Genomic DNA, 27788 nt, shown 5'->3' with positions numbered 1-27788 from the left:
CAGTTAGCTCGGTTTCAGCTCATGAAGCAGAGAAAACTCAAAGTTGTTTGTAAAAGTTAGTTTGAGACATTGTGGAGCTTTAGATAAATCACACAACACTTACCTGTGCAGTGAATAAAATCTCAAACTGGACATCAGAAGATTTTTAGTCCCAAACCCCCTCCAGGATTAAACAACCGGCCGATTGTTTTCCAGCAAATACACAAAGCCGGCGGGTGATTCAGGGACCCTGGGAGAGGGGAGCGTTCAAGTTATTACACACGATACATTACTCACTCGATGTTTTACAAACATATTGATGTATTTTCTGCGATGGTTAAAGCTTTTGTTCTAAAGTATTGCATTAGTTATTCTAGTTATTCTGCGTTTTTATACCCAGAAGTGTGCGCGTGCGCAGCTTTTCCTGTGAGGGAACTTTAAAAAAAAAAAAAGAAATCGTATCTAAGGTAGCAGCCAGCGGAGTGAACGGCGGGAGTTGCCATGGAAACATCAACCGCCCAGTTTCAGAGAGGTGAATTAAAATCCCGTACGCCGTTGTTTCAAAGCTTCTTCATGATGTTTACAGCAGCAGGTTTACACTCAGGAGAAACAGTGATAGTATAACAGGAGAGGGATGAATTGGTAAGTAGAAGAAACATTTTCAAATATATGAACATTAAATTATTTCTACAAACTGTTTTTCTCTCACCACATTAAGATGTTAGCTCTCTCTAATTAAAGTTTAGCTGTCTGCCTCACTAGCTCCTGTGAGGCGTGATTTATGATAGCATAGCATCCTGTTTGATATAGCAGCTAGACGACCTAGAGGGAGCCTTTATACCACCACAACTACACACTGTTAAACAAATACTGACTTTAGTTTGATATCTCCAGGTCAAGATGCAGAGGAAAATCTCTTCTTTAAAAATGACATCATTCAACCACAGCCTGGTCCTGATCACCAGATTCTGAAGGTAGGTTATCTTTGGTGAGATAGTTTTTCATTTATTAGATTAAAGTTTCCTTTATGTCATTTGATGTCATTGAGGTAAAATCAGTAATTATATAAAATGCTCCATTAAAAGTAACTGTCCTGAGTTCATAACAGATTTAAAGGAACATTGAGGAGTTTCTAACTGGTCTCTATATGACCTTCAAAAGTAAACCAGACCACCAGGAACAATATGGACTATTGTAATATTCAAAACCTGTTTGTGCGACCACAATGTCAGTATCAGATGAAGCGATATTCATCACACAGAATCTAATTTTACATTCAACAAGAAATAAATCAACAACATTTGATGAGCTGACAATAAAAGACCCTGAGAATAATTTAACACACATTAACTCACATCAAATGTGAAAACTAAGAGAGACCCATTTTACTGATTGGCCCATTTCAGAATAATGTTTTATTAAATACCACAGTCTGTTTGAATCCTAAATTCTCATTGGCTGGAGGATTTTAATTTAATTAACTCCTAATAATTTTAGGACTCTAATAGTGACACTGTCTGTTCACCTTTCCAATTTATTGAGCTGGGTACCTGTCAGCCTGTATCTACAGTAAGTAACCATAGCAACAAGTGAATCCTGAATCCTGTTAACAAGCTAATCAGCTAATTACAATAATGAGGGCCTGCAAAATGTCTTTTTAAGTACTCAGACAGAGACTGACATTAGAAATGTTAGTAACTTAAAGGAGTGTAGATGTACAAATACCTCTGAACACCACTAGATGGCGCCTGTAACACACAAGCTGCAGAAAGTACTGAACTTACTGATACTTAGGATCACATCAGAATCATTTTGCTTCTTCTCAACATCCAAAGGTCCTTGTTTCTGTGTCGTCCATAAAATCCTTTTAATAGACACCTCATTGTCTGCTCCAGTGTTTACAATGAATCTGTTGATATCAAAGATGTTACTGTAGCTCCAAAGTGAACTCTTTTTTACCACAATGTAATATTAATATAAAATAAGGTCAGTTATAAAATCGTATATGAAAGATGTTAATAAGATTTATACATAAAACACAAATATGACCCAACGAGACTGGTGGGAGAGGGTAGTCCTTATGGAGTTCATCGATCAAGAATAAAGACTAAACTTTCAAATGACACAGCAATCATAAATGAAGTTCTGTGCTCTGATCACAGACTGTAAACATCAGGCCCTGATGGAGGGGTCTATGAAAAAGCCTCACTTTACTGCATGTTATGTCCTCAGTCTAGGGGAACCAAGAGACAACCTCCACTCGTCCCGCTACAAAGAAATCCAGCAGCTCAAGTCATCTTCACACAGTCGTTTATTTTCTTCAGAGCAGATAATAACAAGCAAAAGTCTGATCTTTCTTAACATGGATATAAAGAAAATAAAAGTATATTTGCCCTCGTCTCCAAATAAAAAAAGGAGAATATTTTTTGAAATCACTGCAAAATTTCTTAGTGTTTTAATTTGCAAGTATGTAAACACAAGCTAAACAATCTTTCAAATGTGCTCTAAAAAAAGTCAACAGAATCCAGCTGAAACAAAACAAACATTTCAAATATCAAGCTAGTTTTGTTTGCCAAAGACAGAGAAAGCAGGCTGCAGCAGCTGAGATTTTAAAAGCTGCAGTGTCAAGACAGCCAATCCTGTCAGGGCAATTCTATTTTCACTGTCCATTCAGCAGCAGCATCCATCACCACCTGATCCACCTAGACACACGCCTACTGACACAGATACACCTTCACCCTGCAGGGGAGGAGACGGGGCTGCACATCCTATAACTTGCATGGTCAATACATAATGAGGTCATAACAATATCTCATGTAAATTAACCCATCTGTTACGTAAGATAATGTATGATCATGGGATTTAGCATCTGTGCAGGTCACACACCCAGCTTGAACATTAACTCTTTCCCCGCCAGAGAATTCTAGAATGTTTGCCAGCCAGCGCCAGCCTTTTTCACCATTTTCACCAATCTTTCAAGACTCACAGAATATTTTGTTCTTTGAATATGTAAATATTGAATACATCAAAAGAAAGATCAGAGCCTCTGCTTTCATATACAAAAAACTATTTTATTCAAACTTCATTCAATCTTTTTTCATCAGCACTTGAATATCGGCCATTTTCACAAAAAAACAACATTCCGGACAAAAAGCTGAGAAAACAGCACTTTTGTAAAACACACTTATTTTCAAGAAAAAAAGTGATTTTGAGTTTACATTTGGATTCTTTTTACTTTTATTTGACAACTACAGTTATATTTTAAAATAAATAACTAAAATAAATAAAAATGATTAGATTAAATTGGCTATCCTTCAGTGTGATACTATATCACCTTGGGTAGGTCTGTAGGTCTGTATAAAGGACACCTGGGCCTTGAATCCCTGGACTCTGTGTGTAAAATGACACTAAAATGTCAAACAAATATTCATTTGGCAAATAGTTTGTGTACAAAATGAAAGATAAATTATTTCTTTTTTATCTTCTCTCACAAATTAGCAGATGCTCTTGTCTTGTAGTATCTAATAATCATACAGTCCAAGTGACATACTATCAAACTAAATAAAATATGTTATCATGACTCACCTCTTGCACCTACGTGTATGTCTGGACCTTGGAGACCTGGATCTTGGAGACCTGGACTCTGTGTCTGGAAATTACAATAAAAAGTCCCTCAAAAATTCGTTTGGTACATAGTTTATGTACAAAAATGAGAGATATGTTATTTCGACGTCACGTTATCTCATGAATTATCAGATGCATATGCTATCACGGTGAATCAAAAAATAACGTGATCATATCTTACCTCTTACACGTCCTGAATCCCTCCGCTGCTGTCTTCATCCAGATCAGTTTCACGGAAGTCAAAAAATGAATTATCAGAGTCTGTATCGATAATTAACTCTGTAGCTTCCGCAGCCGAATATCTCCTTGCTGGCGCCGGCATGTTTGTACTGTTCAAGAGCTTTTATCTCATATCTATACGGCTAATGTTGACTCTTTGACGCGCGTCAAACTCACATACAGACTGATAGAACACCGCCCGCTGGAAAATAAGGACGAAGAAAATGTTTGTTTTTTTTCTCTCTACTTTCCCGCGGGTGGTCTTGTTTGTTGGTTTTTGACCCCACAGTCCTGTAACTTTTTCACAACATCCGTCAGAGCGCCCCCTATCGTATTACACTGAAAACACCAATTGACGGAAATTTCCGTCAATGGCGGGTAACGGTTGGATCCAAATGACGGAAAATTCGGAATGAGTTAAACATAAATATACCTGAACTATAAAGATGATTCTAGGATTGACTTGTACCTCAGAAAGATCCTGTTTTATCTCAATAAGGGGTTCTCACCTGTGCACCGACGCGAGTGGCCGCACATTCAGTAGCTCCGTCCCTGTCGTACTCGTCTTGATATGTTATTCGTTTGTTTTGGCTCTGTGCCAACTTCTACTTTTATAGTTTTTATAGTACACTTTCAGTGTATTACTTTATGTATCCTATGGATACTTTTTCGTGTTTTCGTGGAAATAGCAGCGGAAAACTTGCTTATTCAAGGGAGAAGCTGCTCTCACTCCGGACAGCGGGACAAGCCGGCATCGTTCACCCGATACCTGAGGAGCTGAGGCCACGGTACAGAGGCTGTAGAGCCGGTGCGTAGCTAAAGGCTAGGCTAGCGGCTAAGCGATGGAGGTACAAGCCCTCGGTTCCGGTGATAGTTATGGGGAACGTAAACTGTCTTACCAACAAGACAGACGAGCTGGCTGCTCTCGTGAGGAACAACCAGACATTTAGAGAGTGCAGTTTAATGTGCCTCACAGAAACCTGGCTGACTCAAAACACCCCGGATGCTAACGTGGATCTACCGGGCTTCACTACAGTGAGAGCAGACAGAGACACGAAACGTAGCGGCAAACGGAAAGGAGGAGGACTTGCGCTGTTTATTAACAACAGATGGTGCCACCATGGACATGTTACTGTAAAGGAGGCAACGTGCAGCAAAGACATCGAGCTGCTGGCGGTGGGTCTCCGTCCTTACTACATGCCCAGGGAGTTCTCCCACGCCATTGTTGTTTGTGCTTACATTCCTCCGCAAGCGCACGTCGAGACCGCGTGTGACGTCATCCACTCGAACATCTCGAGATTACAAACACTGCACCCTGATGCTTTCATTGCCATCTCAGGGGACTTTAACCATGTTACATTGAACTCCACACTACCGGACTTTCACCAGTTTGTAAGCTGTCCCACCAGGAAGAACAGGACAATAGACCTCCTGTATGCAAACGCCTACACTGCCACCCCCTTACCACCTCTGGGGAAGTCCGATCACAACCTGGTCCTACTCAAGCCACAGTACAAGACTAAGATCCAGAGACAACCGGTAACAACACGCACCTTCAGAAAGTGGTCTCCTGAGGCAGAGGAGGCTCTCAGAGACTGTTTTGAGACCACCGACTGGAGTGCCCTGCAAGAGACTCATGGTGTTGACAATGAGGGGGGTCACACACTGCACAACTGACTACATGAACTTCTGTATGGACGTTGTTGTTCCCACTAAAACTGTGCGCTGCTTCCCGAATAACAAGCCCTGGATCACCAGCGATGTCAAGCAGATCCTTAACAGGAAGAAAAGGGCATTTAAGGAGGGAGACCAGGCATAGCTGAAGTATGTGCAGGGGGAACTCAAGGTCAGACTCTGAGAGGCAAAGGAGGAGTACAGAAGGAAGGTAGAGCAGAAGCTGCAGCAGAACAACATGAGGGAGGTCTGGTAGGGCATGAAAACCATCACAGGCTGCAAGAAGAAAAACAACAACTCAGAAGACGGGGACCCTGAGAGAGCAAACCAGCTCAACTTGTTTTTTAACAGGTTTGACAGCCCCGTCGCTGCAGCCAGTGCCTGTCCCCCCAGCACCCCTTTACACACCCCCTCCCTCCCTCTCACTCCCCCAACACCTCCACCAGGACAAACACAATCTACAGAGACAATCCATCCCCCCTCCCCCCACCATCACCAGAGACCAGGTGAGCAAGGAGCTGAAAAGACTCCGCCCCAGGATGCTAAAGGCCTGCTCTGCTGAGCTGGGGGAGCCACTTCAGCACGCCTTCAACATGAGCCTGCGGCTTGGGAAGGTTCCTGTGCTCTGGAAGACCTCGTGCCTCACCCCGGTCCCCAAGAAGAAAAACCCCAGTGAGCCAGGTGACTTCAGACCAATTGCTCTGACATCCCACGTTATGAAGACCTTTGAACGGCTGCTGCTCCAACACCTCAGACCCCAGGTCCAACATGCACAGGATCCCCTGCAGTTTGCATACCAGGCAAAGGTGGGCGTGGACGATGCCATCCTCTATCTGCTACACAGGGCTTACTCTCATCTGGACAAAGGGAGCAGCGTGATGAGAATCATGTTCTTTGATTTCTCAAGCGCCTTTGACACCATCCATCCCCTTCTACTGAGAGACAAGCTGACCGAGATGAGGGTGGACTCGCACCTGGTGAGGTGGATCACTGACTACCTCACAGAGAGACCACAGTACGTCAGACTGAAGGACTGCACATCTGACACTGTGGTCAGCAGCACCGGAGAACCACAGGGGACCGTGCTCTCCCCTGGCCTGTTCACCCTGTACACCTCTGACTTAAATACTCAAATACTCGGACGACACTGCGATAGTTGCTTGTGTCAGGGATGGACAGGAGGAGGAGTACAGGAGCCTGATCGAGGACTTTGTGACATGGTGCAGTGCCAACCATCTGCAGCTAAACACCTCCAAGACCAAGGAGATGGTGGTGGACTTCCGAAGGAACAAACCACATCTAGAACCTGTTTCCATCGGGGGGGTCGACGTGGAGGTGGTCAGGACCTACTGGTATCTGGGGCTGCAGCTGGATGACAAGCTGGACTGGCCGCCTAACATGGACACTACCTGTAGGAAGGGACAGAGTCGTCTGTACTTCCTGAGAAGGCTGGGGTCCTTCAACATCTGCAAAAAGCTGCTGCAGATGTTCTACCAGTCTGTGGTGTCCAGCGTCCTCTTCTACGCAGTGGTGTGCTGGGGAGGAAGCTGCAAGAAGAGTGATGCAGCACGCCTGGACAGACTGGTGAGGAGGCTCTGTGGTGGGTACAGAGCTGGACTCACTGGTGACAGTGGTAGAGAGGAGGACTCTGGACAAAATGCTCTCCGTCATGGACAACACACACCACCCCCTGCACAGCACCTTCACCGGGCAGAGGAGCATGTTCAGTGACAGACTGCTGTCACAGTCGTGCTCCACGGACAGACTCAAGAACTCTTTTGTCCCCCTAAAGGCCATAAGACTGTACAACACTTCACTGTCACTTCTCACTCTTCATCTGCACTGCTGACCTCAGAGTCAGCCTCCAGTTGGACACTTTAATGTATATTGATAGTCACCTTACTGAGCACTGGTCACTTTAATGTTAATCACCCTAATCATGTCTGGTTTCATCCTACTGTTGTGTTATGCTACATCTGTAATGGTTGACATGATCACCCTAACTAGGTCAAGTTTCACTCTATTGTCTTGACACCTAATGCTAATCTGCTCCTCAATAGTTGGGTACTTTCATGATAATCACCCTAATCACTCCTGGTTTAACCTCATTGTTTTGGACACTTAATGCTAATCACTGCTCCTTTATGTTGCTGGCCATTTTAATGGCCCAATTTGCATCCCTGCATTGACTGTTTAATGACTGTACTCACACCTCTGGCACTACCTCAAACACCTCTGTACATGCACATGTAACGAGTTTCTAGAAGGTCAGCACTTTGTTTCTAAGGCTCTTTAACTGTTTACAGGTCTCTTTTAATCAGCACATGTTTTTCTCTCCTTCACAGGTTATGTACATAATGCTATATAAGTTTAAGTCTAATGCTAATGCTAACTGCACAGGTTTAACCTGTAATTATGTTTACTCTTAGTCACATAGGGGTTCCTAAATCTTGTTTGGGGGATTATTGTATACAGAGGGGAGGGGGGACAGCGGGTGTCCTGCCTGTCTGTATACTGCTACTGGATGCCCTGAATTTCCTTCCTTCCTTCCTTCCTTCCTTCCTTCCTTCCTTCCTTCCTTCTTCCTTCCTTCCTTCCTTCCTTCCTTCGTACGTTGGGTCCAGCCAGGATGGCAATGTTCAGGCTGTGTACGTTTGGAGAACTACGACAAAAGACTCTTTATCCCAGCATGCCTTGCAGGTACTCCCAGAATGCTTTGCCACACCTAACACATAGGTGTGAAGTTTGGGAGGGTTTAAAACCGGCTGTGGCCCATCTCTCTTTCTCTTTCATACGTCGTCTGGCGACGTTCGAGGATACCTACTCTGCTTCCTGTTTCAACACGCTTCTCTTGTTTAAAAGTTTTGGCGCGCAGCTAATCCAAAGGCCTTGAAGCATACCGACGTCCTAATTTCCGAGCCTAGATCATCCACTTGAACGCATCTCAAAGAAGAGCGTCTTATTTCTCCCGTAGTAAAACGGTATGGAGAGAGACTGTAAGGATTACGTCTCGTTCCGTCCTTTAAAGAAAGGACAACCACGGAGATCACCTTGCTCGACGGAGGACACTACAGCCCTTTGCTCAACCCTTTGGACGCGCCGCCATCTCCAAACAACTGCAGAAAGGCCTTTCCAGGACCTCTTTTCTTCCTTTCATCAACCGTGGACAAAACGGTTACAAGTGAGGCTTAGCTAGGTCTGGGCAGTTAAATATAGAGAGTGTGTTAATAACTGAGTTATTATTGTGAAACGGTGATAATATTTGCTTGGTGTTTGACCACTGTGTCTTAGGCTTTATGAGGGTAAAATCTCTTTTGTTTCCTTTATTTGTGCCGCTGTGTCCCGTGTGTTTCTCTGTGAACTCTCGCGTCATAACCAGGTAATAGACTCATTATCAGAAAGACTAGTGTGAACGTCTGATACAAATCCGGCCACTGGCTTCTGGTAGTGGAGTAAACTATACTCTGAGTTGTACGTGAGCTCCAGGCTGAGATTGAGCTTTCGAGGTGCGTTGTTTTCTCTCTCGCTCTCTCGCTTTACACACACACACACCTTTCGGTAGACGCACACACAGAGATATGTGGCTTTCCAGACGCTGCAGAAACGTAGATCACGTTCTGTGTCCGCCATCACGTGACCACGTGTGGTCTCTCTCCCTCTCTCTCTCTCTCTCTCTCTCTCACTCTCACAGAAACACACACACACACACACACACACACACACACACACACATGTGCCACGCTTGTTTGTTTTTGTTTGTTACCTGTAGTTTGGTTTGTAATAGTTGTTTGTTTGATTGAGTTTCATTGATTAACTTGATGTTGCTTTGTTAAATAAATTCTGTGATAATTTAAAGAGCAGTTGTTTGTGATTACTGTGGATTCACATTGTGACTTAGGCTGGGTGAAAGAAAGGGCTTTGTGTTTGGATTTCACACCTTCAATTAAATACAAATTATTAATTATTAATGATATTGTTATTTAATTAAATAATTTGAGACTGATATTTGTAATATTTTGGTTGTTCCCTGTTTACAGGGTGGTGCCCCAAGGTTTATTAAACTCAGTTTAATAATAATTATTGATTTATTTTAATAATTAAGTAAACTTAATTATTAAATTTAATTCGACAACTAAATGTTACATCCTAAAACCCCAACGTAATGTTGCCGCCGTGGAAGGTCCCTACATAATGGTGCCGCCGTGGAAAATCCCCAACACTATCTATCTATCTAAGCCCCCTGCTCTTCATGCTGCTGACCCACGACTGCACTCCATCCTTCAGCAGCAACCACATTGTGAAGTTCGCGGGCGACACAACAGTGGTCGGTCTCATCTCCAACAACGATGAGACGCACTACAGGATGGAGGTGGGCCAACTGGCCACGTGGTGCAAAGACAACAACCTCTTCCTGAATATCGACAAGACCAAGGAGGTTGTTGTCTACTTCCGGAGGGCCCCCACTCCCAAACCCCCCCTGACCATCGACAGTGCTGCTGTGGAGAGAGTGAGCAGCACCAAGTTCCTGGGGGTCCACATCAGTGAGGATCTCTCCTGGACAGCCAACATCACAGGCCAAGAAGTCCCAGCAGCGCCTCTACTTCCTCCGTAAGCTGAAGAGAGCACGAGCATCCCGACCCATCATGTGCTCCTTCTACAGAGGCACCATGGAGAGCATCCTGACCAGCTGCATCACTGTGTGGCTGGGGAGCTGCACTGCTGCCAACCACAAGACCCTGCAGCGCACAGTGAAGGCGGCTGAACGGATCATCGGTGTCCCGCTCCCCTCTCTTCTGGACCTCTACGGCACCCGCCTCACCCGCAAAGCAACCCGCATTGGGAGTGACCCCACCCACCCCTCACACAGCCACTTCAGCCTCCTGCCATCGGGGAGACGGTACCGCAGCCTGCGGGCCGGCTCTACCAGACTGAGAAACAGCTTCTTCCACCAAGCTGTCAGGAAGCTGAACTCTCTTCCCTCTCTTCCCTCCCCTCTCTCCCCTCTGCCCCCATGAACACTGAACATTGGACCCTCCTCCTGTTTGAACATTGAAACAGAACCCTGGTCACTTATTGCACGCATGCACAAGTTTCACTTTTCTTATAATCTTGTTTTATACTCCATTTTTTTTAACTTTGTACTTTTTGCACATTTAGATTTTATTAATGTAAATATTATTTTATTTACCGTACCTTTTTTATCTACATTGCACCGTGGGGAGGGGCGAAACCTAATTTCGATTTCACTGTATGTCTGACATATTTTGGAATTGACAATAAAGAAAACCTTGAACATTGAACCTTGAACTATAAAGCTGATTGTAGGATTATGTTGACATCTTTCTCAGAAAGATCCAGTGAACAGAGTAGCGGCCCCTCGGATGTTTCAATGATGAAGGAAGCAGTGAGTTTCTTTCACTGGTGTTGTTTTATTCCAGGTAAAGTTTGCAGTATGCAAAACTGCGGTTTAGACAAAAACAAAAATACAAACGATTCGTGAAAACTTCACAAGTGATACACATATAAATCATATTCACTTACTGCAATCATCACATCTCATACCTCGTCCCGCTTTTCCAAGGGCGCTATACCTTTACTACGAGTTAGCTCTTTGACGACGCACGCACAACCCTTGTGATGCCATTGAGAAGTTAGAGGCAGGAAGTTGACAAGCATAATAGAAACATGCGAAGAAGAAGCTTGGCTTTTCAAAATAAAACCGGAAGTGACCACAAGGTAACGCTGCAAGATTATGACTTATCATCTAAAGAATATATAATGAAAATAATAAACAGCTACAAACAAAGTCAGCTGATCTTCAGTCAGCAGTTTCTCAGACTGACTCATCAAACAGAGACACTGAAGAATCACAAGACCAGATCCCAAACCCAGGATAGACCGGTTCAGTGAATGTGGTGTTGAAGGTGTGGAGGTGGGTCAGTGTGTCAGAGGAGACTCTGTAGAAGGACAGAGATCCAGCAGGACAGTCCAAATACACTGCTACTCTGTGAGAGACAGAAGAGGAGGAGAGGATCTCTGTTTCTCTGTTATTGTGACAGACATAGTAACCTACATCAGAGCAGTTCAGACTCCAGGACTGATCATTATATCCAAACAAACATTCATTAAAGTCTCCTCTCCTTCTGATTCCTCTGTAACTCACTGATACATCAACCCCTCCTCTCCACTCGACCTCCCAGTAACAGCGACCAGTCAGACCAGTCCTACACAGCAGCTGAGGCCAGGATTCAAATCTGTCTGGATGATCAGGATATGACTGACGCTCCTCCACATGTTTCACCTTCCTGTTGTTGTCAGACAGTTTCAGGTATCTGTTGACTGTGTTTGTGTCCAGTTCCAGCTCACAGGCGTCTGATGGAGAATAGAGACACAACACAGCTGCAGGTTATCATCTGTTCATTCATCAACAGCTTTACTGACACTTACTGAGAGTCCATCAAACAAACAGCTCAGACTCAGCACTGAATGATGTTTGACAGCATGGACTGTTTTTATATTCAATTACTGATTTAAACTTTCATTTACAGCAAACATATTCTTTGCCAGAATTACAATGTAGCTTAATCAGATATTTAGCGCACCGAACAGAAACCCGTGTAGTAAGCACGTCTATTAAATGTAGATATTTGCACGGCCGAGGTCAAGCCGTGCAAAAATTTCAAGGCTGTGTTTTTTTTAAATAGGCCGTGCAAAAAGCAGTTTCGCTGCAGGCTACCTAAATCTATGCACAGCAGCCAGCTGGGGACTCTGATAAGGATCCTCATTGAAGCCTCAGTTTGGAGGTATCTTTAAGGCAGACATAACTGGGAGGAGAACCCGGGGTAGACCAATAAATAGCTGATTGGGCTATATAACCTGTCTGGCCTTAGATCAGAATCCCATACGGATCATAGAAAAACTTGCTGGAGAAAATGAAGTCTGGGTCGACTTACTGCGCATGCTGCAACAACCCAACCTTGGATATGCAAAAGACAATGGATATATGGACTCTAACATAGTCGATGTTTAAGTTGGACCACTGTGTTCACTTTGTTGTTTGTGTTGAGAATAAGAATTCTAAAGTCTTTCAAACTGCAGAGACAAAAACAAAAACTTCATTCTAATTAAACATAGTTTCATTAATTACAAGCTTTGTGATTGGTTCATTGTAATGAATGTGTTAATCTATTCGTCTTTTATTCTAACATGATAGTTAGATTTAACAAACTATGTTAATCTTCTGCCCATATTTCCCATCAGTTCTCTCTTCATCACATACACTTTTTTTCTCATCACACACAAAAACACATTTCTGTTCTAAACTATCCTCTCCTCCAGCCTCGCCTGTATTTGTTTTGTATGGGATGACTGGGATGTTTTTAGGTTCTGCCACAAACAGTCTGGACGAGTGCACAGAGGCTGTGACTTCATACATTGGCGTCTGCCAGGACTTATTTGTAACATCACGCACTACGGTGAGTTACAACAATGACGAGCCCTGGGTCACAGCTAGACTCAGACGGTGAAAGCAGGAAAAGGAGGTGGGGACAGGGAGAGTTTTAAAAAGGCTAAATACAACTTCAGCAGGGCGGTGAAAGAAGCCAAGCATCTTTACTCTGAGAAACTAAAACAACAGTTCTCAGACAGAAATGCTGGCTCAGTCTGGAAGGTTCTCAGACAACTCACCAGCTATCAGCCTAAAATCCCCCACTCTGTAAGTGAACTGCGTCTGGCCAACAACCTGAATGAGTTTTACTGTCTAGACCAGACTCCGACTCTCCCTCCACCTGTGCTGGTCAGCTGATCAGCTCCCTCCAGTCTTTATGGACATTTTTAACACCTCATTAGAGACATGCCACGTGCCAGCCTGCTCCAAGTCCACCATCATCCCTCTCCTCAAAAAACCAAGGACCACAGGACTGAATAACTTCAGACCAGCCGCCTTGACCTCTGTGGTGATGAAGTCTTCATAGACCCCCTTCTGGACCCTCCAAAGTTCACCTACAGAGCCAACAGGTCTGTTGACGATGCTGTCAACCTGGCCCTCCACTTCATCCTCAAGCATCTGGACTCAGCAGGATCCTATTTCAGGATCCTGTTTGTGGATTTCAGCTCTGTTTTAATACAATAATACCAGCCCTGCTCCAGGACCAGCTCTCTCAGCTGAACGTGCCTGATTCCACCTGCAGGTGGACCACAGGCTTCCTGTCTGACAGGAGTCAGCAGGTGAAGCTGGGGGGGGGGGGAATGTCTGGGACAGGACCATCAGCACTGACTCTCCTCAAGGCTGCGTTCTTTCTCCTCTCTTCTCCCTGTACACGAACAGCTGCACCTCCAGTCATCACTCTGCCAAGCTCCTTAAGTTCACAGACGACACCACCCTCACTGAACTCATCTCTGGCCTCTCGCTAAACCTCTTGAACGAGAACAGTTTCTTCCCCTGTGCTGTCAGCCTACGTTTATTTAGTTAATATGCACTTTAAGAGTACATTTCTCAAGACTGGAAGATTTTCTTCATTGCAGAATGAAAGCTCCTATATTACATATTTGGGACATTGTGTTTTTTAATATTTTACATTTTTAAACTATATTTTATATATTTGTAATTGCTTCTTATACTTTATCATTTAACTTCTTTAGATTCTTTGTTACCCGTTTAGTACCAATTAATCAAGACAAATTCCTTGTGTGTATAAATGCCAGAGGTATGGACTCGAGTCACATGACTTGGACTCGAGTCATGCATTTGATGATTTTGGATTCTTGACAAAATCGTGAAAGACTTGAAACTCAACTTGGACTTTGAGACCAATGACTCGACAATACTTGAGGATTTAGTGTATTATTTTAGGTCCCTTTGACTTCCACGTTGCATAAAACACTGACGGAATCACAGAGTTTTACACTGAAAATATAATCAACGTTGCTCAGAATATTATGGGATTTGTTGCAACATGGGTGATTTATTGAGAAAAAAAACCTACGCTTTTCATATCAACAGTTTTTTATGAATATGATGACTTCTTTGTGAGTTTGAACCTGCAGCTTCTCACTGCTGCTTCTCTGCTGCCTGCATGTTTTAACGCGAGCTGAAACACACACACACACACACACACCAGAATGCCGGCCGTCACACGCACTTACTAACTCCGTGATCTGTATGGACTTTAATAGTTACGGTCTGTGCATGGTAAGGACCAAATCTTTATTTTCAGGAACGTTCAGTAATCAGGTCAGACAGTCATTTCGACTTTTCTCCCTTCACTCACCGTGTCTGCATTTATCAACAATAAGCTCTTTAAAAACAGTAGACTAATGTTATCAGTCTGCTACAGTCTGGGAACGTCTGCACACACTATTAAAACAAGTAAGGGTGGCATGGCCTCTACTAAGTTAAAAATTAAAAAAATATTCTACAATTTCCTGACTTGATCAAAAATGATCAAAATCAGTGATCTGATTCAGTGAAACACATTGTTCAACACAGAATTCAGACAAATACAAATGGAAGAAAAATGAATGCAAAAATGAATAAAACAAAGTCAGTAACACTGTATGAAAAGCAATCATGATTTTTTGAACTGTAACAGATTATTATTCTGTTAAAATGGCATTTTATCTGGTAAAGAGAGCTTATGACTTATTGAGGACTCAAAATTCAAAGGTGAGGACATTGGACTTAACTTGGGACTTGCCTGTGTTTACTTGTGACTCGACTTGTATGTTGCATCAACATTTATTTAATTTCTGGATTCTCCTAGAGGAGAGGTCACTGCTCAAACTATGAATTTAGAAGGGCTCTCTCTCCATCTCTGTGTTTGTTTCTCTAATGAACGCCTCTGTTCCTTTTCCAATAAGAAACAGATGTGAGGTAAAGTGTTTTTTTAACAGCAACAATATCTACATTAAATTCAGTACAACATGTGCTGCTGTGGTCTGATGAAGAGAAATTAAAACACACTCACACTTCCTCAGACCAGGTTTCAGTCTGTGCAGTCCACCATGGTCCAACCTGGAAGAAGAAACCAGATCAGAATCTACTTCATACAGCTTCATTTAAATCCACCATCAGACAAGAAGCAGAGTTCATCATTCAGAAACAGTGAGACAGCTTCTGTGTGTCTGTCTGTACCTCAGTGTCTCCAGTCTGCAGTGTGGATCCTCCAGTCCAGCAGACAGCAGCTTCTCTCCTCCTTCTCCTGGATGATTGTAGCTCAGGTCCAGCTCTCTCAGGGGGGAGGAGCTTAGAGCTGAGGCCAGAGACGCACAACCTTCTTCTGTGATCAGACAGTTTGACAGACTACACACAAACATAAACACATACATACTTGCTTTAGACAGAGCACAGGTGTCACACTTTGTTTGGTATTACTTTTTTAAACAGTTTGATATCCATCGTTTCATGAGCAGCTGTTTTATCAATAACAGTCATAACCATGCAGCTGAACAGAATAAACATTCATCTGAAGAAAAGCTTCTTCATGTGTTTATATTCCAACTTGTATGATTCTTTTTGGCAAGGAATCACTTCTTCATCTCACACCTGTATGAGTCCAGACAAGCATGAATGACTTCCGTCAAAAAGTGCAGGGCTGCGATAACTCATAAAATACTAATAATTAATCGTCATTTGAATTTCCATTATTTCGTTATTTCCACCAACAAACATTTCAACACATTCTCTGTCTGCCCAGATAAACACCAAAAGTCGATGTGCTGCCTCAACAAGTGAGCCCTCCACTCTGCAATAAAACCTTGTTGATATTTCAATTATGCTGCTGTGTCTGTTTTGGGGACTACATCATACAAATAATAAAATGTATAGCATTAATGTGGCAACGTACAGTTAATAAAATGTTAAAGGACTCATTGAAGGTCAGTTTCTTAAAATGAAATGAGGAAATACGATCTTCAAAAAAAACAATCTGAGTGAGCTGCACACTAACCTGAGAGTGTCCAGTCTACAGAGAGGACTCTTTAGTCCAGCAGACAGCAGCTTCACTCCTGAATCATGCAGGTTGTTGTTGCTCAGGTCCAGCTCTCTCAGACTAGAGGACTGGGAGCTGAGGACTGAGGACAGAGCTTCATAGCTTCTCTCTGAGAGGTTACAACCACTCAGCCTGCAGAGGAAGTTTTTTGTAAGTAAATGAAAACATCAAATGAAAGGAGTGCATACAAGCTAATTGGGTAAACTTTTACATGACCAAGTCCTGACCTTAGTGTTTCCAGTGTACAATGCAGAGTCTTTAAACCACTACACAGCAGCTTCACTCCTGAATCCTGCAGGTTGTTGTTGCTCAGGTCCAGCTCTCTCAGACTAGATGACTGGGAGCTGAGGACTGAGGACAGAGCTTCACAGCTTCTCTCTGAGAGGTTACAACCACTCAGCCTGCAGAGGAAGTTTTTTGTAAGTAAATGAAAACATCAAATGAAAGGAGTGCATACAAGCTAATTGGGTAAACTTTTACATGACCAAGTCCTGACCTGAGTGTTTCCAGTGAACAATGCAGAGTCTTTAAACCACTACACAGCAGCTTCACTCCTGAATCATGCAGGTTGTTGTTGCTCAGGTCCAGCTCTCTCAGACTAGATGACTGGGAGCTGAGGACTGAGGACAGAGCTTCACAGCTTCTCTCTGAGAGCTGACAGCCACTCAGCCTGCAGAGGAAGTTTTTTGTAAGTAAATGAAAACATCAAATGAAAGGAGTGCATACAAGCTAATTGGGTAAACTTTTACATGACCACGTCCTGACCTTAGTGTTTCCAGTGAACAATGCAGAGACTTTAAACCACTACACAGCAGCTTCACTCCTGAATCCTGCAGGTTGTTGTTGCTCAGGTCCAGCTCTCTCAGACTAGAGGACTGGGAGCTGAGGACTGAGGACAGAGCTTCACAGCTTCTCTCTGAGAGGTTACAGACACTCAGCCTGAAGAGGATTCAGAAGAACATAAATGAAAACAATTACAAACCATAGTTGTTATTTCTGAATAAAGAGAACTACATTGAACCTGGATAGTTATGTGAGCACGTACAGAGCTTTGTTTGAAGCTTTGATCACAGGCAGCAGCCTCAGAAGAGCCTCCTCTGAAGCAGAGTATTTCTTCAGGTCAAACACGTCCAGATCTTTTTCTGAGGACAGTAAGATGAAGACCAGAGCTGACCACTGAGCAGGAGACAGTTTATCTGTGGAGAGACGTCCTGATCTCAGGGACTGTTGGATCTCCTCCACTAGAGAACGATCATTCAGTTCATTCAGACAGTGGAACAGATTGATGCTTTTCTCTGTAGACAGGGCCTCACTGATCTTCTTCTTGATGTACTCGACTGTTTTCTGATTGGTCTTTGAGCCACTTCCTGTTTGTGTCAGCAGACCTCGTAGGTAATTCTGATTGGTCTCTAGAGAAAGACCGAGGAGGAAGCGGAGGAACAAGTCCAGGTGTCCATGTGGACTCTGTAAGGCCTGGTCCACAGCGCTTTGGTATAGAAGTGTTGGGTCAGGGTTTTCTCTGAATACTTTAGACCACCTGGATGATGTTTGTTTCTCTGACATCAGATTGACTCCAGAGTTGATGAAGGTCAGGTGGACATGAAGAGCAGCCAGAAACTCCTGAACACTCAGATGGATGAAGCAGAACACCTTGTCCTGGTACAGTCGTCTCTCCTCTTTAAAGATCTGTGTGAACATTCCTGAGTACACTGAGGCTGCTCTGATATCGATGCCACACTCTGTCAGGTCTGACTCATAGAAGATCAGGTGTCCTTTCTGCAGCTGCTCAAAAGCCAGTTTTCCCAGAGACTTAATCATCTTCCTGCTCTCTGGACTCCAGTGTGGATCTGTCTCAGCTCCTCCATCATACTTGATGTTCTTCAGTTTGGACTGAACCACCAGGAAGTGGATGTACATCTCAGTCAGGGTCTTGGGCAGCTCTCCTCCCTCTCTGTCCTTCAGCACATCCTCCAGAACTGTAGCAGTGATCCAGCAGAAGACCGGGATGTGGCACATGATGTGAAGGCTTCGGGATGTCTTGATGTGGGAGATGATCCTGCTGGCCTCATCTCTGAATCTCTTAACGAAGTAATCGTCCTTCTGAGGGTCAGTGAACCCTCTGACCTCTGTCACCATGTCAACACACTCAGGAGGGATCTGATTGGCTGCTGCAGGTCGTGTGGTTATCCAGAGACGAGCAGAGGGAAGCAGTTTCCCCCTGATGAGGTTTGTCAGCAGCACATCCACTGAGGTGGACTCTGTGACATCAGTCAGGGTCTGGTTGTTTTTAAAGTCCAGAGGAAGTCGACACTCATCCAGACCGTCAAAGATGAACACCACCTGGAACTCTTCAGACCTGCAGATTCCTGCTTCTTTGGTTTCAGGAAAGAAGTGATGAACAAGTTCCACCAAGCTGAACTTTTTCTCTTTCAGCACATTCAGCTCTCTGAAAGTGAATGGAAATGTGAAGTGTATGTCCTGGTTGGCTTTGTCTTCAGCCCAGTCCAGAGTGAACTTCTGTGTTAAGACTGTTTTCCCGATGCCAGCCACTCCCTTTGTCATCACTCTTCTGATTGGTTCATCTCTTCCAGGTGAGGATTTAAAGATGTCTTCTTGTCTGATGGTTGTTTCTGCTCTGTCTGGTTTCCTGGATGCTGTTTCAATCTGTCTGACCTCGTGTTCCTCATTGACCTCTCCAGTCCCTCCCTCTGTGATGAAGAGCTCTGTGTACATCTGGTTCAGAAGGGTTGGGTTTCCTGGTTTAGCGATCCCCTCAAACACACACTGGAACTTCTCCTTCAGGTTAGATTTCAGTTTTTGTTGGCACACGGCAGTGACAGTTCCTGATTTAAGAAAGAAGTGAGATCAATGAACAGATCCTGATATAGATCACATGACTATCTGAGTTTAAACCTCTTTGTCCTTTTTCTAAAATATGAAATCTGTTCAGATGTTCTTACTGCTCTGCAGACAGTCAGCCAGCTCCTCCTGCTTCATTCTCCTCAGGAAGTGGAGAGTGATCTTCAAAAATGCCTCTTTACAGCTTCTCCTCTGCTCTTCATCCTCACTCTGACTCTCAAAGCATTCTGGGTAATCTGGACTCAGAGCCCTCTGGACTCTCTTCAGCTCGTTCTTCACAAAGGTGACGATGTTCTCCTCCAGCAGCTGGAACAGAAGGAGACACTGGATATTTCCTATAAAGTGGTAGAACTCAACATGTGGTTCATGTGTCAGTCTGAAGGTCAGCTGCTCTAAACACAACAATAACTTAGCATTACATTCTTGTCATGGTAGTTTATGAAATAACACACCATAAAGATGGAGTCCAGGTCTGTTAGATCCTGCTGGTCTGATGGATCTCTGTGAACCTGGGAGCTCTCCTGTTGAACTCTGTGACAGGACATATTACACAAGAAAACAATGGGTCATATATGATGAAGCTCTGATCCAAGATATGAGTCTTTGAACCACAGTCAGAACATTCACTGGATTTTTAATTCTTACCTTCCATCAGCACCACGTCCATCTTTAAAGCTAATAGGTTTACCCATAGAGCGGTCACACTTCATGGACACACAGCTGGGTCCAGGAGAGTCCGGTCTCTGGTCCTGCATCCTGATACAAACAAACAGCTGTTTCATGAACAAAGATCATTTTAATCAGATTGTTCCAGTTCAAACTAGCAGATGGATCATCAGTAATCAGGAGGCAGAGCTGAAGTTCTCCACAGTTCTGTTTCTATTAGAACAGTATCTCTGTCAGAATACAGCCAGCACTGTGTCTGTCCTCACATTCTTCAGACTGATGAAATCAAAGTTCACAGAAGACGACTCAAACAGAAACACAGCTCAGAAAGATTCCAGCAGGAACAATAAAGGTTAGAAGTCCAACCTGCATTTTCAGAGAGAAAGAACTCAGGCTAGCTACAGAAGATACTACCAGTCACCACCAGGGGGCAGAAGGACAACCTCAACATGATGATCCACAGGACAAAGATTTATAAAAGAATGAAAGATTACAGATGTCCATAAAAGTTCTGAACAGAACCGGTGACAAAGGGCAGCCCTGGAACAGGTCAGACTTACTGCTGACAATACGAACCAGGCTACTGATCCTGTCATACAGGGACCAGACCGCCCTTAGCAAAGGGCCCCGGACCCCATACTCTCAGAGGCCGAGGAGTGTGATTCCCCGATAGTTGGAACACACCCTCCGATCCCCCTTCTTGAAACGAGAGACCACCACCTCTGTCTGCCAGTCCAGAGTCACTGTCCTCGACCTCCACGTGATGTTACAGAGATGTGTCAGCCATGACAGTCTCTGCACATCCAGAGACATAAGATACTCAGGGCGAATCTCATCCCCCCTCGATGCCTTTTCATCGAGGAGCTCGCAAACCACCTCTGTAACTTTGGCTTGGGGGATGACGGAGTCTACCTTTGAGATCTCAGCCTCTGCTTCCTCAATGGACGATGTGACGGTGGGATTTAGGAAATCCTTGAAGTATTCCTTCTATCACCTCACATCCCCAGGTGAGGACAGCAGCTCCTCACCTCCACTGTAAACAGTGTTGGTGAAGCACTGCTTCCCCTCCTGAAGCGACAGATGGTTTGCCAGAATTTCCTCGAGGCCGTCCAAAAGTCCTCCTTCATGGCCTCCCCGAACTCCTCCCAGGTCCAAGTTTTTGCCTCCACGACCGTCCGGGCTGAAGCACGCCTGGCCTGCTGGTACCCGTCAGCTGCGTCAGGAGTCCTATGCGCTAGCAACGCCCGATAGGATTCTTCAGCTTGACGGCCTCCCTTACTTCCGAAGTCAACCACCGGGTTCGGGGATTGCTGCCACGACAGGCACCAGAGACCCTGCAACCACAGGTCAGAGCAGCTGCTTTCTCGGTCTGAGCACTTTTCGGCACCCCTCCCAGGGATACCAAGATGTCCGGGTACTCCGCACTGCAGTTCGGTCCGTAGGCCAAGACGACAGTGAGAGACCTGTCCCCTACCTGAAGGCATAGTGATGCGACCTTCTCGTTCACAGGGGTAAACTCCAACACAGGCCCTTCTGTGAACTGGTCTTCCTTTCGGGCCTGGCCCCACAGGCGATCTCTAACGGCCCCAACCCCTGGCCTGGCTCCAGGGTGGGGCCCCCCTTGTTTTAATGTCCTTCACAGGGCTTTTTGAACTGCTTTTAGTCTGACCCATCACCTAGGACCTGTTTGCCTTGGATGACACTACTGAGAGCATAAAGCCTCTGACATCATAGCTCCTCGGATCATTCAGGTACTCAAACTCCCCCAACACGATCTGGTAGCAGTTCAGGAGAGAGAACTTTAAAAAAAGAACTTTTATTTTTCCTTTCTTCATTTTTTTCTGTACTGAACTTTTTGTATTGGAATTCAGTCTTTGAAGCTGCTGCTCTCATTACTGGATGTGATGTTGTCAAAGACTCACAAACACACTGACATGGTTTATCATGTTCATTTCAATCACTGAATTCTTTGACAGCTGACTGTTGTACAGGTGAACAATGGGCTGCCACCTCCACCATTATATACTGATGACAGACTACAGAGTGCTGGACCATGACATGAGTCTTCAAACAAAGTCAGGAAATAAACTTCACTTTTTAGATCTCACCTTCCATCAGCACCACGTCCATCTTTAAAGTCGACAACAAGACCTTTGGAGTCGTCACTCTTCATGGACACACAGCTGGGTCTAGGAGAGTCTGGTCTCTGTCTCTGCATCCTGATACAAACAAACAAGATTATCAGTTACTGTGAGCAGCAGATGAGACAGTGATGATGATGATGGAGTGATGAAGGTGGAGTGATGATGTGACATGGAGAAGATTCATGATCATGGAGTCGTCTATCAATCCATCCATCCATCCATCCATCCATCCATCTATCCATCTATCCATCCATCCATCTATCCATCTATCCATCCATCCATCCACCCATCCATCCACCCATCCATCCACCCATCCATCCATCCATTATCCATCTATCTATCTATCCTCAGAGGCTTTAGAGGGAAGGGATCCCTCCTCTGTGTCCTCACACTGATCCATAGCAGAGCGCCCCCTGCTGGAGGAGCTGAGCTGATTTATTGATTCATCACAATCACATATTCAGAAACAGTTTCTGTGGTGCAGAGCTGCTCTCTTCACCTTCTGTTAAAGGCGTCTGTCTGTATTTCTCTGACTACTGAGGCTGCTGTCTCATCTGTAATGTTTAGACCAGGAAAGAAGATGGACTCACTTTTCTGAGACTATCAGTTTGTCTTCGTCTTTCGTCCATTGTTTTTGAACACACAGTAACCTTATGTCAACCTAACTCAACCAACCAATGACCAGCTGTCTCTGCTTTATGGGCCGGTGGTTAAAGAGCATATTGCAGGTTAAAGACAAAACTTAACTAATCATAGGAAAATACGTTAACAATACTGTTTTTGAATAAATTCATAAATGAATAACCCACAGGGTCTCCTGGAGACGTTCTAGTCTTTGCTCTTTACTTCCACATTCGGCTGTGACGTAACATGAGGGAGTCCTGCTGAATCCCCGTCTGTTTAACATGGAAAATCATGGATCTGAGTGTCACTCCCGTCAATAAAGAGGAAGAAAATATGTATTCCTTTACATATAATGGTGTGCTGGCTTATTATTCTGAACCTGTTAGATGTGATAGAGAGCAGAAACAGGCAGGATTAGAGGAATAACGGCCTCAGGAGAGAAGCTGTGGTGTGAGGAGAGACCCGGAGCAGGCGTCCTGCTGAGTGACAGGTGTCAGCTCGCCATATATGGGCGAGTGCTGTGTTCACATCAGCATATGTAAAGTTTGTAATCACATTCAATCAATTAAAAAACAATTTGTAGAAGGTGCAAGTGCCGATCATTCACCTTTACATTGTATCTGTACAACGCATTACGGTGCCGTGCTATGAGAGAGAGAGAGAGAGAGAGAGAGAGAGAGAGAGAGAGAGAGAGAGAGAGAGAGAGAGAGAGAGAGAGACAGAGAGAGAGAGAGAGACAGAGAGAGAGACAGAGAGACAGAGAGAGAGAGAGATAGAGAAAGAGACAGAGAGACAGAGAGACAGAGAGAGAGAGACAAAGAGAGAGAGAGAGACAAAGAGAGAGACAGAGAGAGAGAGAGAGAGAGAGAGACAGAGAGAGAGAGAGAGAGACAGACAGACAGACAGACAGAGAACACGATTACACAGTCTGTTTAAATGCAGCACTTTGTCTTTATTGTTTATTCCTGATGCAGCCCAGTGCTCACGTTGTTATAGTAAATACAGTGTATGGTGCAGGATTCTCCTGACGTGAGTTCACAGCGCACGTAATCCACACAAACATCAAGGTTCAAGGTTCAAGGTTCTTTATTTGTCAGATATGCTCCATGTTAAACATTCAGCACAGATGAAATTGCAATCCCCCCCCCCCAGTGCAAACCTGCAGTGCATAAAAAGAGCACTAAGAAAAGTAGCAATAAAAAAACAATACTATAAAACAAATAACTTAACTAAAGACATTTGGACAACAAATAACGAATGACAGACAATCAACAGACAAGGGCACTTGTGAGTATTTCACCATGGAGGTAGTATGTGGAGAAATTAAAGTATTAACAATATAAACAGAGTGCAGATTAAGTTAAAAAGTGAGGTAGTGCGTTGTAGAGTAGCAAATAGTGCAAATAGCATAAACAATAAATGGCTGTGCAGAGTTTTTAGAGTGCGTGAATTAGTGGAGCACGCGGGGGGTGGAGGTGGAGGGGGTGATGACCGATGTTGTAGGGGCAGACTGTGGCAGGAGGCAGAGGGGACGAGTGGGGGGGAGAGCAGGGAGGGAGTTGAGTCTCCTGACTGCCTGGTGGAATAAACTGTTCTTGAGCCTGCTGGTTCGAGCACAGAGACTCTGCAGTCTCCTCCCAGATGGCAGCAGGCTGAAGAGGCTGTGAGACGGGTGGGAGGGGTCACCTGCAATCCTGGTGGCTTTGCGGGTCAGACGTGTGTTGTAGATGTCCAGAAGGGGGGGAAGAGAGACACCAATGATCTTCTCAGCTGCTCTCACGATGCGCTGCAGAGACTTCCGGCAGGACACGGTGCAGGCGCCGTACCACACAGTGATGCAGCTGGACAGGATGCTCTCAATGGTGCCTCTGTAGAATGTGTGCATGATGGAGGATGGGGCTCTCGCTCTCCTCGGTTTGTGGAGGAAGTAAAGGCGCTGGTGAGCTTTTTTGGCCAGTGATGCAGAGTTCAGGCTCCAGGACAGGTCTTCAGAGATGTGCACACCCAGGAACTTGGTGCTGCTCACCCTCTCCACTGCAGCACCGTCGATGGTCAGAGGAGCATGCTGAGTGTGCGTTCTCCTGAAGTCCACAACAACCTCCTTGGGGACCGGGATGATGGTAGTGGCTTTGAGGCATGTGGGGACAACAGCTTGGCTCAGTGAAGTGTTGAAGATGTCGGTGAGGACATCTGTGAGCTCCTCAGCACAGTCTCTCAGGACACGACCTGGGATGTTGTCAGGACCTGGCGCTTTCCGTGCATTTGTTCTCTTGAGGGATCGCTTCACGCTATCCCGGGAAAGCGTCAGTACCTGGTCGCCAGGAGAAGGTGGTGTCTTCTGTGCTGGGGTGCTGTTGTCTGCTTCAAAACGAGCAAAGAAGTTGTTGAGGTTGTTTAGCAGAGAGGTGGAGCTGTCACAGGTCTGCGGAGGGGGCTTGTAGTCCGTGATGGTCTGGACCCCCCGCCACAGGTTCCTGGTGTCTCTGCTGTCGGTGAAACGGTCTGAGATCCTCCTGGAGTATTGCCTCTTGGCCAATCTGATGCCTCGTGACAGGTTGGCCCTAGCAGTCCTTAGGCCCACCGCGTCCCCAGCTCTGAAGGCAGTGTTCCTGGCCTTCAGGAGCCTGTGGACTTCACCGAATGGTCTTGGTGACCGTGACATCGTCCATGCACTTTTCCATGTAGGACGTGGCGGTCTCTGTGTACTCCTGGAGGTCGGTGATGTTGTTGTTGGTGGCTGCTTGTTTAAACATGTTCCAGTCAGTGGTAGAGAAGCAGTTCTGGAGTGCTTCTGTGGACCCCTCAGGCCACACCCGTACCTGCTTTCTAACTGGTTTGGTGACTTTAACCAGTGGCCTGTATGCTGGCATTAACATAACAGTGGTGTGGTCTGAGGCCCCGAGGTGGGGGAGGGGGAGGGCTTTGTAGGCCCCTTTGTTTACAGTGTAAACATTGTCCAGAATATTGTTACCTCTAGTGGGAAACTTGATATGGCCATGAAGTTGTGGAAGCACACTCTTGGGGTTAGCATGGTTGAAATCCCCAGCCAGGATGAGAAAGGCATCAGGGTGTGCTGTCTGCTGCTCACTGATGTGTTTGTGGAGTTCATTCAGAGCCTCACTCCTGTTGTTGGTGGAGCCAGGAGGGATGTAAATTGCTACCAGCAATATGGCACTAAATTCCCTCGGCAGGTAGAATGGCCGGCATTTAAAAACCATAAACTCCACAAGTGGTGAGCAGTGTTTACACACCACAACAGCGTCACGGCACCAGGCATCACTGATGTAAACACACAGTCCCCCGCCGCGGGTCTTCCCCTCCTCGACGAGCTCTCTGTTAGCCCGGCTAGCTGAATAGCATGGTCCGGAACACTGTCATGAAGCCATGTCTCCACAAAAACAAAGACACAACACTCACTCACAGTCCGGGAAGTTGTTCGGAGTAAGCGAATATAGTCCAGTTTATTGTCCAGCGAGCGTACGTTGGCCAGAGTGATGGTCGGGATAGCCGGCCGGTGAGGGCTAGCCGCTAGCCTCGCCCGGATACCTCTGCGCTTCCCCCTCTTCTGTTTGCACAACAGCACACACACTCCACAGTTTAATGCGTGCTTTTGCACATATATTAGGCTACTACAGAAAGTTTAACATTTTAATGGGATAGAGGACCGACAGACGTAAAGCTTGTGTTTCAGTTTGTTTCCAAACTGTGTGTTCCGTCTTTCCCCACTGCGCACACACACACACACACACACACACACACGCACACACACACACACACACACAGACACACACACACGCTCTCTCTTACAGAGTTGGATTTATAATAAATAGTATGACTACATATATTAATACAGACTGTCCGGTGTCTGTTACGCTCACACTAGAGAATATAACAGAGGATTCCAGCAGATCAAATCATTAAACGCTTTCTGTCTGTGTATATAATATTATATAATACACAATATTATATAATATTATATAATACATAATATTTTATGTTAAACAGCCAGAGATTTAAATCATTAATAAAGAAACGCTTTTGTGTCTGATGCTGAAATATTCAACGTGTCTGTTCGATGGTTTCTGAGGTTGTGGGAATAATTCACCAAAACACACTTTGAATAATCAGCCACTTACACTGTGCACCTGAATGTGTCCTGTCTGTTCTCACTCACTACCACGTATCATTAAACCTCTTTAATCATGTTTTAGCCTGTTTTTTGTGCTTTAATTCTTTTGTGCCACTTTGCCACTTTCTCCTCTAAATTAGATTAGAGCACTTATGTGTTGAAGAATATACAGAACATTGATGTACTTATTCTACAGCCCTTATCTGACAACATGAAGTGTTAATTTACACTTTTCTTTAACCTGCAATATGCTCTTTAAAGTGAACTTCATCAGTCACAAGGAGCCTCGGCCCTTCATGAGAATCCGTCTGATCTCAGATAGTCGGTCCAGCTGTGATCACATGAACACATGAGGAACAACAAGCTGCTCATATATCAGATTACAGTCCAACAGTCACACTGTGAAGAGGAACTTCTGATATGTGAACAACAGAAGTCAAACTGATCCAACTTCACTGTGAGAAATGTCTCCAAGCAGAACTGAGACGTAGAACTCCTTTGGTACTTTGACTGTGAACACTTCCTGTGAACCTCACGCTGACTCTTTCAGGTTTCCTGTTTGACACAAGAACATTCAGAGTGTTCAGTCGCTCACTTGGTCTCATGTCTCATGTGTCACAGCTCCAACATGACTCTGAACTGAACTCAGTCTGAAGAGGACACACTCCTCTTCCTCCTCTTAGCATGTTAGCATAGCCTGTGTGCTAACTGAGAGTCATTGTGTTTCCTGTCATTCTTCTGTAATAAGAGCAGCTACTGAACCTGGTGGCTAACTGTTAGCTTACAGATCTTTAACACTTAAACTAAACAGAATCTTAACAGTGAAAAGTGTCTCTTACCTTATAATATATATTACAGGCTCTGCCTTCAACACGGAGAACA

At 44.7% G+C, this 27788-nt stretch overlaps 1 protein-coding gene and 1 long non-coding RNA gene across 5 annotated transcripts; one reads left to right on the top strand and one right to left on the bottom strand.

Annotated features, from left to right (window-relative positions):
• Positions 1-462: 462 nt before the first annotated feature.
• On the top strand, positions 463-15711 carry LOC306830550. Of its 4 annotated transcripts, none has more exons than XR_013779979.1 (3): positions 463-621; positions 874-953; positions 15634-15711. It is a non-coding gene; the product is annotated as an uncharacterized lncRNA (long non-coding RNA). The 4 variants fall into 4 exon arrangements; XR_013779980.1 differs by lacking the exon at positions 15634-15711 and adding an exon at positions 11697-11768; XR_013779981.1 differs by lacking the exon at positions 15634-15711 and adding an exon at positions 9819-10054.
• LOC306830491 (NACHT, LRR and PYD domains-containing protein 3-like) lies at positions 10093-27788 on the bottom strand. The gene is given in 13 exon segments (XM_079354036.1): positions 10093-11868; positions 15462-15508; positions 15629-15796; positions 16443-16616; positions 16712-16885; positions 16981-17161; positions 17164-17423; positions 17530-19327; positions 19445-19649; positions 19796-19874; positions 19989-20099; positions 22118-22228; positions 27746-27788. Coding segments are annotated over 12 exon segments (3846 nt in total). The 5' UTR covers position 22228; positions 27746-27788; the 3' UTR covers positions 10093-11329.

This window comes from Symphodus melops, assembly GCF_947650265.1.
Source record: "Symphodus melops genome assembly, chromosome: 10".
Lineage (NCBI taxonomy): Eukaryota > Metazoa > Chordata > Actinopteri > Labriformes > Labridae > Symphodus > Symphodus melops.
Note: the sequence above shows the minus strand (reverse complement) of the source record. Positions and strands in the feature narration are given on the sequence as shown.